General features: G+C 16.1%; 3 protein-coding genes across 3 annotated transcripts, besides 43 other annotated features; 1 reads left to right on the forward strand and 2 right to left on the reverse strand. All coding sequences in view use genetic code 6, as the record gives it.

Moving 5' to 3' along the window:
* Positions 1-43: a microsatellite.
* A 561-nt stretch (positions 44-604) lies between these two features.
* Positions 605-649: a microsatellite.
* Positions 650-1,194: 545 nt separating this feature from the next.
* Positions 1,195-1,228: a microsatellite.
* Positions 1,229-1,504: 276 nt separating this feature from the next.
* Positions 1,505-1,538: a microsatellite.
* A 393-nt stretch (positions 1,539-1,931) lies between these two features.
* Positions 1,932-1,984: a microsatellite.
* Positions 1,936-2,010: a microsatellite.
* Positions 2,011-2,021: 11 nt separating this feature from the next.
* Positions 2,022-2,060: a microsatellite.
* Positions 2,027-2,075: a microsatellite.
* A 103-nt stretch (positions 2,076-2,178) lies between these two features.
* Positions 2,179-2,256: a microsatellite.
* Positions 2,257-2,477: 221 nt separating this feature from the next.
* Positions 2,478-3,715, forward strand: IMG5_019550 (spfh domain band 7 family protein; the record flags this gene model as incomplete). The annotated part of the gene is made up of 2 exons (XM_004039494.1): positions 2,478-2,797; positions 2,863-3,715. 2 exons carry the CDS (start codon positions 2,478-2,480, stop codon positions 3,713-3,715), a joined length of 1,173 nt encoding a protein of 390 aa, XP_004039542.1.
* Positions 2,808-2,861: a microsatellite.
* Positions 2,809-2,858: a microsatellite.
* Positions 3,344-3,412: a microsatellite.
* Positions 3,361-3,412: a microsatellite.
* Positions 3,624-3,656: a microsatellite.
* A 1,287-nt stretch (positions 3,716-5,002) lies between the features above and the next one.
* Positions 5,003-8,271, reverse strand: IMG5_019560 (hypothetical protein; the record flags this gene model as incomplete). Its single annotated transcript, XM_004039495.1, has 7 exons — positions 5,003-5,678; positions 5,731-6,065; positions 6,238-6,424; positions 6,469-6,526; positions 6,677-6,834; positions 6,888-7,506; positions 7,722-8,271. 7 exons carry the CDS (start codon positions 8,269-8,271, stop codon positions 5,003-5,005), a joined length of 2,583 nt encoding a protein of 860 aa, XP_004039543.1.
* Positions 6,067-6,207: a microsatellite.
* Positions 6,069-6,181: a microsatellite.
* Positions 6,546-6,668: a microsatellite.
* Positions 7,546-7,636: a microsatellite.
* Positions 7,680-7,732: a microsatellite.
* Positions 7,681-7,719: a microsatellite.
* Positions 8,272-8,331: 60 nt separating the features above from the next.
* Positions 8,332-8,455: a microsatellite.
* Positions 8,412-8,477: a microsatellite.
* Positions 8,478-9,408: 931 nt separating this feature from the next.
* Positions 9,409-9,486: a microsatellite.
* Positions 9,413-9,487: a microsatellite.
* Positions 9,430-9,487: a microsatellite.
* Positions 9,488-9,492: 5 nt separating this feature from the next.
* Positions 9,493-9,538: a microsatellite.
* Positions 9,539-9,991: 453 nt separating this feature from the next.
* Positions 9,992-10,037: a microsatellite.
* Positions 10,038-10,193: 156 nt separating this feature from the next.
* Positions 10,194-10,274: a microsatellite.
* IMG5_019570 (hypothetical protein) lies at positions 10,274-11,499 on the reverse strand (the record flags this gene model as incomplete). Its single annotated transcript, XM_004039496.1, has 2 exons — positions 10,274-11,172; positions 11,339-11,499. Coding segments are annotated over 2 exons (1,060 nt in total), but the record flags the coding sequence as incomplete, so codon positions are not given.
* Positions 11,175-11,214: a microsatellite.
* Positions 11,252-11,309: a microsatellite.
* Positions 11,262-11,309: a microsatellite.
* Positions 11,275-11,330: a microsatellite.
* Positions 11,279-11,332: a microsatellite.
* Positions 11,494-11,575: a microsatellite.
* Positions 11,526-11,635: a microsatellite.
* Positions 11,536-11,661: a microsatellite.
* Positions 11,601-11,661: a microsatellite.
* Positions 11,662-12,492: 831 nt separating this feature from the next.
* Positions 12,493-12,525: a microsatellite.
* Positions 12,519-12,617: a microsatellite.
* Positions 12,618-12,674: 57 nt separating this feature from the next.
* Positions 12,675-12,700: a microsatellite.
* Positions 12,701-14,636: 1,936 nt separating this feature from the next.
* Positions 14,637-14,697: a microsatellite.
* Positions 14,643-14,699: a microsatellite.
* A 456-nt stretch (positions 14,700-15,155) lies between these two features.
* Positions 15,156-15,212: part of a microsatellite that runs on past the window's edge.

Consider the following 15,212-nt stretch of genomic DNA (forward strand, 5'->3'; position numbering starts at 1 on the left):
AAAAAAAAAAAAAAAAAAAAAAAAAACCAAAAAAAAAAAAAAATTAATTCTATAAAAAAAATATTATATATTCAATTTTTTTTTTTATATATATATATATTAAAAGTAACTTCTATATTTTAAATTTTTTTTTTTATTTTATTTTATAAAAAAATAAATAAAAAATAAGCGAACATATATATATATAATTTTTATTCAAATAAATTATTATATTTAAATAAAAATGTTTAAATAAAATTTCTTACAATTGGATTTAATATAAGAAGTAGATGACGAAGAAAAAACAGCCAAAAACTCAGAAAAAAATAAAATAATATATGACAATATACAAAACAATAAAATAAAAGAAATAGAAATTAATTCAATAAACTCTTCAAATTTTATATATGAGGATTAAAATTCATTCAAAAGTGATATAGAAGAAAAAGTAAATGATTTTTATTAGAAAAACTAGAAATAATTAAGTTTTAATACATCAGTTAATTAAACTTAGAATATAAAACAATGAAATAGAAGTTTGTCCTTAAATTAAAAAAAAAATAAACCTTTAATAAATAATATGTAATAGAATATTACTATTAATGTAAACAAGATTTTACAAGAGAAAAAATAAATAAAATAAATAAAAAATATTCAAATAAAAAAAAATTCTTTAAAAATTGTTGTTTAAAATAATAAAATAGAGAAAAACGTTCTTTTATAAGATAATAAATTAGAACAAAATAAGAAAAAATTTCATAGGGCATTATCTTTTAGTAAAAATAATTAGAATAGTTAAAATTTTTAAATATATAAAAAAAATGATAAAATTTTAAGTGATAGAAATTATATATTAGAATAAAATTAAGTCTTAAAAAGTGTTAATGTAAATTAGTAAAAAAATAATTATCGTATTAATTATCTTAAAAAAAAAAAAAATGGTAAATATGATTACTTAAATAATAAATAAACTAAAATATTGTAACAATCAATTAAAATTTTAACTAATAAATTTTATATTTGATTATCATATAAAATAGATAATTAGATTAATAATATAAAAAATTTATATATAAATATTTTATGTATATTAATTGTTATATAATAAAAATTGATGTATATAATAAATAAATATATAATTTTTTTTTTATATAAATAAAATAATATTAAAGATTTTATAAAGAATTATTAATTTGATTTATTATTAAATAATATTATATATATATATAAATATATAATTATAAATATAAAATATATATGTTTATTAATTATTCATATTTTTAAATATAATAAAAAAATATTTACTTAAATTTTATATTTATATAATCTAATACTATATTTATTATCAAAATATTTTTTTAAAAATAAAAAAATAAACCATTTTTTTTAATAATTATTAATTAAATAATTATTTAAATTTAAATATAAACTTATTGTTTTTAATTAATAAATTTAATAAATAAATTTTAAAATTTTATAATGAAAATTGATAAGACATCTTAATAATAATTATAATCTAAATAATTAAAAAAAAATATATATAAAAAATTATATATATATTTATATATATTATTATATTTAATTATTAATTTTTTATCCTAAAATTAGTAAATGTATTTTTTTATAATATAATTTTTTTTTTAAAAAAAAAATAATTTCTATAATATTTATTTTTTAATATAATTAAATATATGTCTTATATAATAAATTAAATTAAAAAAATTAAAAATATAGATAATATTATTAATAAAACTAATAATAATTATGAAATATTTATTTATATAAATAATTTATAATTTATATTAAATATATAATATTAAATAATAAAAAATATTTTAATTTATTATTAATTATAAGATTTAATTCATAATATAAGAATTATATTTTATAAAAAGATATAAATAAAATATATGAATATGAAATTATATTATTGTATATATTATTTATTTTTTTAATTATTTTTATATATACATTATAATATTTTGTATATAACTATTTTAATTATACTATTATAATTCATTTTTTATATAATTTAAATTATATATACAATATTTTTTTAATTTATAAATATTTTATTTAATATTCAAATATATTTAAAATTAATATTATATAATTACATTAGCTTTGCTTTTTTATTTTTCTTGATATATTTTTCCTTTTAGTTTAATTATAAAAAATTTAATATGTTCTTTTATGAAAATATTAAATATATATATATATTTTTATATTAAAATTTTATATAATATATTATTATTTGTATATATTTTATAATTAAAAGACAATTTTTATTTTTAAATAATAATTATATTTTTTTCATATTATATTAGAAATATCTTTAATCTAAAATTTCTTTAATTTTTAAAATTATATTTTTTTTTAATTAAAAAAAAAAATATTTTATATTTTAAAAAATATAATGTCAATGTTGTTTTTTTTTTTAATATTTAAAAAATAATAATACTAAAAATAAAAAATTTATTTTTAAAAATATAAAAAATATGGATTATGTAAAATATATAATACCTACTGCTGTAGGAACACTAGTATTCATGATAATATTTATATTAACCTGTTGGGATACAGTAGATATAACAAAATATGGATTAAAATGTAACCGTATATCAAAGAAATGTGAATCTTATGTATATGATTCAGGTCGTTATTTTGTAGGTCCAATACACTATTTTGTAGAATTTCCAAGTATAGTCCAAAGTATAGATTTTTCAGAATATTCTAATTCAAACAAACCTTTATAAACTAGAACAGCTGAAGGACTTGCATTAGTTTTACATATTACATTTTAATATTAATTATAAAAGTAAATATTGAATATATATACATATATATATATATAATATATATATATATATATATATATAATAGGGGTGAATTATATTCCTTATTTTAAAACTATAATTTATTTTATGAATAAACATTTATAAAAATAGCAAGAGATATAATTTTGTAATCTGCCGGTAATTATTAAGCGCCTTAATATTGGTAAGAAAGATAAAAAATAGTAAATGAAATGAAACAATAATTAAACACAGAATTATTAAAAGCACATGCGAATTGTAAATTCTTTGCTCTTTTAAAAATAGATCTTCCTGATTAATATGAATAATCAATAGTTTAAACTCAAGTTGAAACTTAATATAAAACAATGAAGGAATTCGAAAAATAAACAATTTAAATTTAATAAGAATTAGATGTCATGATATCAGAAAATAACTCTAAAATATAATATATAAATGCCTAAGCAGATGCAGACGCCTTTAAAATAAAATAGGAAGCACAATCAAAAGCAATCTAATTTATTTTATAAAGTGAAAATTAAGCATATTAGAAAGTTAAAAGTGTAATCATATAAATACATATAAAATATATAAATATATAAATATATAAATATATATATATATATATATATATATATTTTATAAGGATTGTGGATTAAATAATTAAGATTTAAATAATTATATTTATTATAATTCTTTATTAGAAAAAAAAAATATTCTTTAAATTTATTTGGGCGTTAATGATATATTTGTAGATGCAAGAAAAAATTAAATTTGATAAAATTATTTAATATTCTTTTTTTTAAATAAAAATTAATAATTAAATTGAAAAAAAACCATAATATTTTCATTATAATTAAAAATTATTATAAATAAATAATTTTCATATTTTATAAAAAAATAAAAAAATAAACAATAAATATATTATATTCGAAAAATGAGAGTTGAATAATTCTTATTTTAAAAATAAATATAAAGTGGATTATTCATAGTTGCTTTCGATAAATCAAAATTTTGTTCAAACCTTCTATTATATTAATATATTTAAATAAATATAAAATTTGAGGGGGTTTATTCAAACATTTTTTTTAATAAATAAAATAAGATTATATTTAGTAATAAAATAAATATATAACATAAATAAAATATAACTTAATATTATATATAATATTCATAAACCCTTATTTGTTTTTTTATTCCAAATAAATATAATAATATTTCTATCTCCAACAGAATAATAAAAAAACTGAATACCATTAATAAATATTGAAATAAAATCAAAAAATTTTAAACTTATATCTATATATATATAATATTATAAAATCGTTAACATATATATAGTTTATTTCTATTTATAAAAATTGTAGTAATTAAACTATATTTCATTAGTGTAATAATAATCTTTAATTTATTTAAATTTTTAAATATATCCGGAATTCAAAGCTTTGAAAAATAATTTCGATAATAATTTTTTTGATTTCATTTATTATTATTTTCATTTACAATTTTTTATATTTTTATCTTTTTTTTAATATATATTAATATCAGATGAAAGTATTTAAAAATAAAACGAGAATTTCTTAAAAACATTTTTTTTTTTTTTTCTTAAATTGGTAAAAATTCTTTTAGTTTTTTTCCTTTCATAAAAATAGTCCAGAAAAAAATTATATTATGGGTTAATGTTTAAATCTTTAATTTGTATTTTAGAACTTTTTTTTATTTAATCTACTAAATGGGTAGAATATTTTAAACCAATAATAGATTTTCAGGGCTTAGAAATTTACTAGTTTTTATATATTTTAAATTTTCTTGTAAGATTTTTGCGGTTAAAGTTCAAGATTTAATACTTAGAGGTTACATAATTCTTGAAAAATTACATGATTTATAAATAATAATAGTAATATGAAAAGAGAAAATTAAAAATATATGCCTATATATAGATTTTGATATTATTTAATCCTTTTTATTGATTTTGTATTATAAAAAAAATGCAATTTTTAATAAGAAAAATTTAATGTTTTTTGTTTTGTTTCCTTCTTTTTTTTTAAAAAAAAAAACGAAATATTTTAATAATAAATTTATTAAGGTTTTTTTTTTTCCCCTTTAATTTTTTGTTTGTTTAATTGTTTATTTTTTCTAGTTTATATATTTATGATTAAGATAATCAAATAATATATATTTTTTTATTATATATAAATAATTAGTTTATATCAATTATTTTTTGTTTATCAATAAACTCCTTTTTATATTGTATTATTATCTAAAAATAATTAATTAAGGGAATAATATTTAATATTCTAACAAACATCTTTTTATTCATATTTCAAACTAACTACTTTACCAGGTACTAAATCGAAATAATTATTTGATAAACCTTCAATTTCATCTTCATTATCACATAAAATATAAATATCTCTTGTTAATTTATCACTTGAGACAATAATATTTTTACCAAAACTATCTAAATGTACCTAAACTGAGCTTTTTTTATATAAAAACTCATTCGGTTTGACAAAATAAAATATTTTTTCCCAAAAAAAGTCTTTTTCTTCTCCATATTAAATTTATAAATAAGCACCAATTTAATTCTTCTAATATTAACTAATTAAGTCCATATTTTTAAATATACAAACATTACTATTTTCCTCTATAAAAAATACATTTTAATCTAATATTTTTACCAATTCAAACCCTTCATTATTAATAATACTTAAGCTTATTTTTACTTTAAAATCTTCATAAAAATCGTTAATAATCTTTAAATTAAAAAAATCATTTTATTATTGTTCTAAAACACCAATTAATCCTTCATATAGATTTTTTCCCCTAAAATGCAATCCTTTCCAATTTCCGTAAAAATCAACAGAAGACCAAGAAACTACTGGCCAAACATCATTTAATTACCTGAAAAAAAATTAATCGTGTATATAAATATAAAAATATATTAAAATTTTACCAATATAAAGATCCACTACAATACGGTTTTTTTACTTCTTAAAGCTAGTATAGCAGTCTATATGGCATAAGCTTACATACTCTAACTAGCATATATATAGGTTTATAGATCTTTAGGTTCATGATAATAGTTTTAAAGATAAAATTAAAGATTTGGCCAACCAGAAACATGCCTTTCATGATATTATAATATAGTAGAATTTAAATGTCTATCTTATTCAAATGTGAATTTTCTTATAGACTAATAAGATAATATACCTTGCATCCCATATTCGCTATTAAATCTTCCAACGAAAGAATTATAATCTTCTATCTAGGATATGTTTGCCCATACATCTAATATATATATATATATATATATATATATATATATATATATAATATATAATATATATATATATATAAATTAATATATATAATATATATTAAAATATATATATTTATTATTATATTATTAGAATATAAATTAATATATATAAAATTATTTTTTTTTTTAAAAAAAAAATACTCCAAAAATGAATATCCCCTTAATTTATAGAATATTAATGTATAGAAGATTTAGATGGTGATGTAGGCCAATAAAATGTATCAGGATCATAATCTAAAATAGTCTTTCTTATTGTTATATTAAATATATCAATATACCATCCCCAAACAGTTTATCTTTGAGTATCTGTAAGATTATCTTACCATCTCTAAAATATACATAAAAATATTATAAAAAAATTATATTGTATACTGATTCTAACCATTCTATATACACTTCATTATTACCATTCCATAAAGCAATAGAAGGACTATTTTATCAAAAAAAGAATATATATATATAAATATATTAATATAAATATAAATATATATATATATATATATATATATATATATATATATATATTAATATATATTTTTAAATATTTAAATATATATATACATATATATATAATTTATACTGATTTCTTAATCTTAATAAATTATCAATAATTCTTTTTCAATATTTTACAAAATCTAATTATTTGAAGGATACATTGCACACGCAAACATTAAATCATGCCATATAAGAATTCCATTTTAATCGCATAAATCATAAAATATATCGTATTCAAATTAACTAATATATTTTTATTTTATTTTTTTTAAAATGAATAATAATTTAAAAATAACCCTCCTCCCCACAATCTAATCATATTATGGTTAGCTTTAATTGCATTTTAAATATTTTTCATATAAATTTCTGGATTTTTTTAAGCTCTAGGCATAAACATATCAGGAGGAATATAATTAGATCCTTTCATAAAAACATAATTATCATTTAAATAAAACATAAAAGAAGTTCCGTTTCCTAATAAATCTTATCTTTATAATACCTTTATTTATCTTATACCTATGCTATATTATTAAAAATCAATAACTTAATTATTAAAAAGCAAATAAACATAAAATTTATAAAGAAAAGGCTATCCTAAACCTCTACACCACCATAATATAGGATTTTAAATTTCAAATTAATATATGTTTTTTAAATTTTATTAAATTAATTATTTCTGTATAATTATTTAATTTTCACAAAATACTTATATAGAATAATTGTTATAAGAAGTTAGTAAATGTAATTCTATATTTAATTCCATTAAAGCCTTTTATGCAGTCCCATTTTTTTAATAAATGTTTGTTAATTATAAAGTTCTAAAATGAGAATTGAGTATTTTGCCTTTTTTTATAAATTGTAAATAAGCATCTTTCCATATGCCACATGTAACTAATCTAGGTCCCCAATCCCATCCTAAAATAATAATTTATATAAATATATATAAAAAAAAAAATATATATATATATACATATATGTATATATATATAAATATATATATATATATATTTATATTTATATATTAATTTATATATTTATAAATATAAATTATTTTTTTATTTTTTTTTATATATAAATTTAAATACTTACATATATATAATTTTTTTTTTATATTTATATATTTTTTTTACCATATTAATATGCTGCCTTTCTTGAAAAAGTATAATTATAAGGCAGTTTTATTGGTAGTAGTTTTTTTTCTTCATCTAAATCATGTTTAACGGAACTTTTAAATATAATAGTAATATTAATATTTTAATTTATATATTTTTCAAAGTTATATATTTTCCATGTTCTGAACATATTATTAGTTTAAAGTATTAAATTTTAATTTAAATAAACATCTGCATGAGTATCTAAACCCTCAAAAACTAATTCAATTTAATCATAATTTTATTTTTAAAATATCTCTTATATTTTTTAAGTATCTAATAATGTTGTATAAACCCAATCTTTATATTCTAATTAATAATATTAGAGTAAGTTATCTCTGAAATAAGGATCAGGCATTATTTAATTGTCTGATAAATCTAGATGCACTGTAGAAGGAATAGAAGCTCTCATAAAATTCGAATAAAGATTTGTTTCATTTGTATATTCTTTAAAATACCAATCGGATTAATTTAGATAATATAGACAATTTAATATTTTAAAGAAAATATAAAAGATAAAAAGTAACATAAAATGCATTTTATAAAAAATAAGATACCAATAATACTTTTTTTATGTTTTTTTTATTTAAAAAAAAAATATTATAAATTTTACTATTATAAAAAAAAAGTAAATAAATATTATATATATAAGAAAAAATAACAATAAAAATATACATATATATAAATATATATATAATATATATATATATATATATATATATATATTTATATATAAATTCACATATTAGTTAAAAATGTTAAAATAATTCTCATAAAAATCTTCCTAAAAAACAATTTGTTCAAAATGTGGATATACAAATTATGATACAGATACTGATTCAGCTTTTTAAAGTTGCCGTAAATGCGGATTTGTGATATCTGATGATGCTTTTGATAATAATCCTACATTTATAGACACAAAAATAACTGGATAAACCCACGAATTATTAAATTTAGGTAGAGACAATATGTAAAAAGCCGAAGATTATATAACTACTATGATAAATGATTTAAAAATTAAAAAAGAATATCCCGAATATTTAGATTTAATAGGAGAAACTCCATTAAGGATTATGAAATTTGCATATAAGGCTTATTTTTTAGACCATGGGTCTAATATACATCATTACTCAGCAGCTGCATTATATATAGCTTTAAGATTTTAAAAAGCACCCTTCCTACTTATGGATTTTTCGGATAAATTATGTATAAACTTATTTAAATTAGCACGTTGTTACCGTAAACTGGCCAAATTTCTAAATGTAACACTTAAACTAAATGAAAAACTACCCTCAATAGACCCATCTATATATATCCCTAGGTTTTGCAAAATGCTAGACTTTAACGAAAAAGTAGATTTAGTTAAAGAAACTGCTATTAAACTACTAAAAAGGATGAAATTGGACTGGATGTCTCATGGAAGACGTCCTTCTAGTCTGTGTGGTGCGGCTATTCTTATTTCAGCTAGAATGCATGGATTTAAAAGGACTACTAGTGAAGTTTGTAAAGTAGTGTATGTATGTGAGGAGACTTTAAGGAAAAGATTAGAAGAATTCAAAGAAACTGATGTTGCGAAATTAACAAGGGAAAAATTTGAGGAAGTTTAAGATATTGAAAGCTTAGGAAAAGAATGCGATCCGCCGGCTTTTTAGAAAGCCTTTTAAAGAAATTAATAATATTTAAAAATTAATAATAATATATAATAAATTAATAATAATAATAATAATAATAATAATAATAATAATGTTTAATAAATTAATATTAATAGTATATAAATATAAGATTAATAAATATAAGAATAAATAACAGAAGGAGATATATAATAAGTAGAAGATACAGCAAATTTCATTGAAAAAAATATAGAAAAAATAGAAGGAAATTCCAGTATAAATAATTTCTTATAATTAAATATATGCGAAAATCTCTCAGAATTAAGCGATTAGGAAATAAATTAATTTATACTATCTAATGATGAACATTAAATGAAAAGTAAAATGTGGCATTAAATGAATGACGCATGGTTAAGGGAATAATCAAGAAAAAATCCAAAAGATGAACTAAAAGAAGGCAAAAAAAGGAATAAAAGAAGAAATGATTAATTAATGAATGAAGATGATCCAGTTGATGCAATGCTAAAGAGTAAGAAAATGAATAAACTAGACGAAAAAAAACTACGAGAATTATTTATAAATATTGATAATATTAAAAAAGCTAAATTCGAAGATATATTTAGTAAAACAAAAAATGAAAATAAAAAAAATTCATAATAATAATAAAATATTAATAATAATAATAGTTTAATTAATATTAAATTTATAGCAGCAGATGATGATATTATAAAAAATGCGTAATATGAAGTCTAAAAAAAAATAAAAAATAATAATATAGTCTTAAAAAATAATTATAATTAATACGATGAAGATGATTTTGAATATGAATGAATAGAAAACAATATATTTATATAAATAAATAAATATATATATATATATATAAATATATATATATATATTAATTATATCTATATATATATATCATTGTATTTTTTATGTTAATTCATTCATAAAATCTGGATATTATATTCTTTAATTTTAACTTTTATTAAATCTTTAAAAAAGTAAAAATAGATCATTTTAACTTACAAATATTCCATATTCATATAGAATATTTTTAAGATCATCTATCGTAATAAAACCGTTATCTTGATAGTCTAATGTTTAAAAAGCTTCATGTATAGAAAAAAATTATCTTTTTTTTAATTTTTATCTTATATATTCACCTTCTACTTCTCCTTAAAATAGTCTATTAATCAATTTTTTGAAACATACAGCAGTTTCGACCTAGAAATTAGCCAAACCATCATCCGGGTTTCTAAAATTTGGCATTTTTGACATCCCTAAAACTTTATATTCCTCACTAAAAGGTAATATAGCGTACTAGAAATCAGAAAACTTCAAAAGACCATCATTATCTCTATCAAATCTTTTAAAAAATAGTATCATTTCTTCCTTGGTAGGATAAATACCTATATCATTTAAGTTAATTTCTAATTCAATTTTAGATACAAAACCTTTGCCTTTTTTATCGAAAATTCTAAAAGCATCTTCGGAATTAAAATCAGGCATTAAGATAAGTTAAGTTTTTAATTCATCAGCATCTTTATCTATAATTATAAATTCCTTTAAACTTCTAACTAAATATTCCTCTTCGTTTCCTTACATATATTTTCTTCTTTATATATTATTATTTGTAATACTTTTATTATTATTACTATTATTTTTTAATTAGGAACTTAATAATTACTATAATCGGCTTGTAGTACCGAATATTTTATTAGGAGTATGATAAGGAGATCTTTATGAAGCTGCAAACTTTACTGAATTAGGAACATTTTATTTTCTTTTATTGTTAGGAGATGTATGACAGAATTAAGCTGATTTTTAATAATATTAATTGGATTCTTAATTAAATTAATATAATTTAGGTAAATTATATTGACTTGCTTTATAAAGTATATAAAAAATATATAAATTAATATATATATATATATATATATATATATATATATATTTTTTATATTATATAATTTTTATTTGTACTAGTATTTATTTATTATTGCATAGAAGATTATTCAATAGGAATTAATAATTCACTAAATTAATTATAATTAATATTATATTCGTTTCCAATTTTTTTAAATAAACAAATCAATTAATTTTTATTCAATTCTCTACCTTGTTCTTTCATAAACAATTAAATACTAATTAAAATATATATATAAAAGAAATATAAATATATAAAAATATATATATAAATATATAATAAAATACAAATATGTAATATTTTTAATTAATAAAAATAATATATATATATATATATATAATTATATATAAATAATATTTTTTATATATAATAAATATATTTATGTTACAATTTTTTTTTTTATTATTATTCTATAAAATTAATTTATGTAAAAAAATATGAGAATTTTTTTATTTAATATTTTTTTTTAAATTTTTGTTTTATAAATATATATATATTTTTTTTCAATTATTAAATATAAATTTATATATATAATACTTTTCTATATCTAAATATCCTTATCGTTATGTATCTAATGAATTAAAACAATCAAGTTTATTAAAATCATAAGAACTAATTAGAATATCTTTAAAATTTTCACTTTATCTTTAATTTTTTATTTCTTATTCAAAAACTCTTGCTAAAGACCATTCAACTTCATAAGGTAAATTTGTCCTTCTTTCAAATTATATTCATCTCTTAAATTTGCTACTTATTTTAATCTCTAATCATCATGAGGTAATATAAATTCAGCAAAACTAAAATATATATTTATATATTTAAAAAATATATAATTTAAACTCTGAATATTTAACTCTTCCATCATCATTTAAATCTATATTTCGTAATAAATAAACAACTTCTTTATGAGAAACTATGATTTTATTTTATTCTAAAAAGTTTAATAAATCATTCGCACTTATGTAACTGTTCTTACTTTAATCTATTCTTCTAAATGCTGTATGTGGTTCAAAAAAGCACTATTCTGATAATACTTAACGAATAACTTCTGTTCTTTATTCTCCTTCGGCTATATTTAAAAATAAATTTGCTAATCTAGTTAATGTTCTATAAGAAATCATATATAATAAATATTTTTATTTATTTTTTGAAAAAAAAAAAAGTTTTTATATTATATATACTGTTATTTCTATTATATAATAAAATTTTAATAAAAAATAAATATATAAAAAAAAAATATATATATATGTATATATATATATATATATATATATATATATATATATATATAAATATATATATATATATATATTATATACATATATGTTTATATATTAAATTTTAATTTTTTTACTATAATTATTATTATTTCATTAATTTTATATTTTTATCAAAAAAAAAAATAAAAAAAAAAAATATATAAATTATTATTTTTTTTAAATACATAAAAAAAAAAAAAAAAAAAAAATTTTTTTTTTTCAAATTTTAAGAATAATTTAGCAAAACTAATCAAGACTTTCATCTAAAATTTTAAATAAAAATTCTTCTTCTTTAATTTTTTAATAATTAATAAATTATTCAAACTTTTCATTTTTTTTATACAAACCTTACAATTTCTAATTTAATTTTTGATTTTATTCTTGACAATTATCATTAGTAAAATACTTAAAGAGTATATTTTTGAAAACTCCAAAAAAATCAACTGCTTATAAGCACTAATTGTATTTTTTTTATTTAATTCTAAGTCTATTCTTAATCTTCTTATATTCTAATAATATAAAAAAATACAAATAAATCTAAAAATTCTAACTCTATACTAAATCCAAACACTAAAAACAAATTCCTTATAAAAACTAAGATAATCTTCCAATATTTTCTTTAATTAATTTTTTCTCATCTTCCGTATGTTTAATATTCCCATCACTAGAAAATCTCTTTTTTTCAATATTTTAACCCTCATCATCTTCTTCGTCACTAATTTCATAAAATTCATCCTAATAACTACTAAAATTTTACTTTCTAAATTCTTTTCTTTTGATAATACTTTCATTTATAATATTATTTAAACTATTATTATTTAATATTTTCTCCTTTTCTAAAATCTCATCTTCATTCTTATAATTACTACAAGATTAATCACTTTCATATCCATCATCTTCTAAAATCTCCGGAATACACTATAAATCAGGTGGTTAGTATTTTTATTCTCTACAATTACAATCTGCAATTTCAATATGTTTTTCTATAACTTCACATTCTGTAAGTAATTTATTTTCATGAATATCACCTAAAAATACCTTTAAAATATCTAGTTTTTATACATTTTATTCTATTTTTTATGTATGTGCAAAAAGTCCATTATTAATATTTATATTTCCTTAACTACTGTTTCCATAACAATTCACAATTTCATTAAAATCAGTAAATTTTAAATCATTTGATGCATTTTAAGGGTGAAACTGGGACCAATTTTCAATTTTTCTCCGAGAGGATTTATTCAGAAAATTCATAGAACTATTCCTGATTTTATGAGTTGAAGGAATATTAATATTAGAGTTAAAATTAAGTAAATTATTAAAAAATTCATCAAGAATTTTAAGTAAATCATTCAAAGGATATAGATTATATAAGTCTATATTATCTAAATTTGGTATTATTTTCTATTTGAAAAATATCTTTAAATTTTTACAGCCTGTAATCTACATCTATTCGAAAAAATCATTCAAAATTTAAGAACTTATTTCTTTGGGATTATGTAAGGCTTTAAATTCATTCTCAAAGGCAGTCTAATATTTAAATTTAATCAATTCTTTTAAAAAATTAGTGGCCTAAAAAAGACATAAAATAACAATAGAAAAAGGTACACTACAAAAAAGGTCTTTTAGACTATCTTATTATGATATATTTAATATTAGTTTATCTATATTAAAATGATATAAAATTTCCTGTTTAATTAATTATATTTGGACTAATTTTGTATTAGAATTATATTTAGATTTAAATTTTAAGTATTTTTCTTAAGTTGGATTTTTTAAAGGAATTTATTATTAAGATTTTTTATAAAATAATTTTTTTAAAAACAACCAGAAAATATATGATGATTTTTTTCGGATAAACTCAAAGATTAAAAATTAAATGATTATTTTTAATTTAGCTTTACTTTACAAAAAATTTATAATTTTATTCATTTTTTTTAATTTTTTTAATAGGATTAGTTATAAATATTTATTTATATAAATAAATAAATATATATGTATAATTTTATATGTGTTTATTTAATTAAAAATTATAAATTTATTTTGTATTAAGTAAAATAAAAATATTACATACTATATAATTTTATAATATTATTTGTTTATATATTTTTTTTATTTTTATATTATTTCTTTTATTTTATCTATTTATTTGTATTTTTTTAAAAAATATTTTATATAAAATAATTAAAAAAAAAAAAAAAATTATTGTTATATAATATATGTATAATTTATAATTATATATATTAAATAGAACAAAAATATATATTTTTATAGAAAATGAAAAAACGTGATTTTTGGAATAATATACCAAATAGATTAATAAATTTAACATAAAATTTAGAAGATTGCATAAATAAGGCTAATAATAACTAAAATGACTTCGAATTTTCATTTTAATTTTTAAAAATAGAAATACATGTAAATATAAAATTCCTTATTTTTAAAAATTAATTATCAAAGTAAGATAATTATCTAAAAAATATATTAAGTCAATTAAAAAAACATTCTAAGATGGAAACATATATAATAAATTCATTGAAAACACAGAAAATAAATGTATTTTGATAAAATACTTATAGCAATCTCATAAAAAAGTATATTTAATATATGTTAAGAAATATATATAAAAATAGATATATATATATATATATTTATATATAAATATTTATATAAT

This window comes from Ichthyophthirius multifiliis (assembly GCF_000220395.1).
Source record: "Ichthyophthirius multifiliis unplaced genomic scaffold scaff_1120509249643, whole genome shotgun sequence".
Taxonomy (NCBI): domain Eukaryota; phylum Ciliophora; class Oligohymenophorea; order Hymenostomatida; genus Ichthyophthirius; species Ichthyophthirius multifiliis.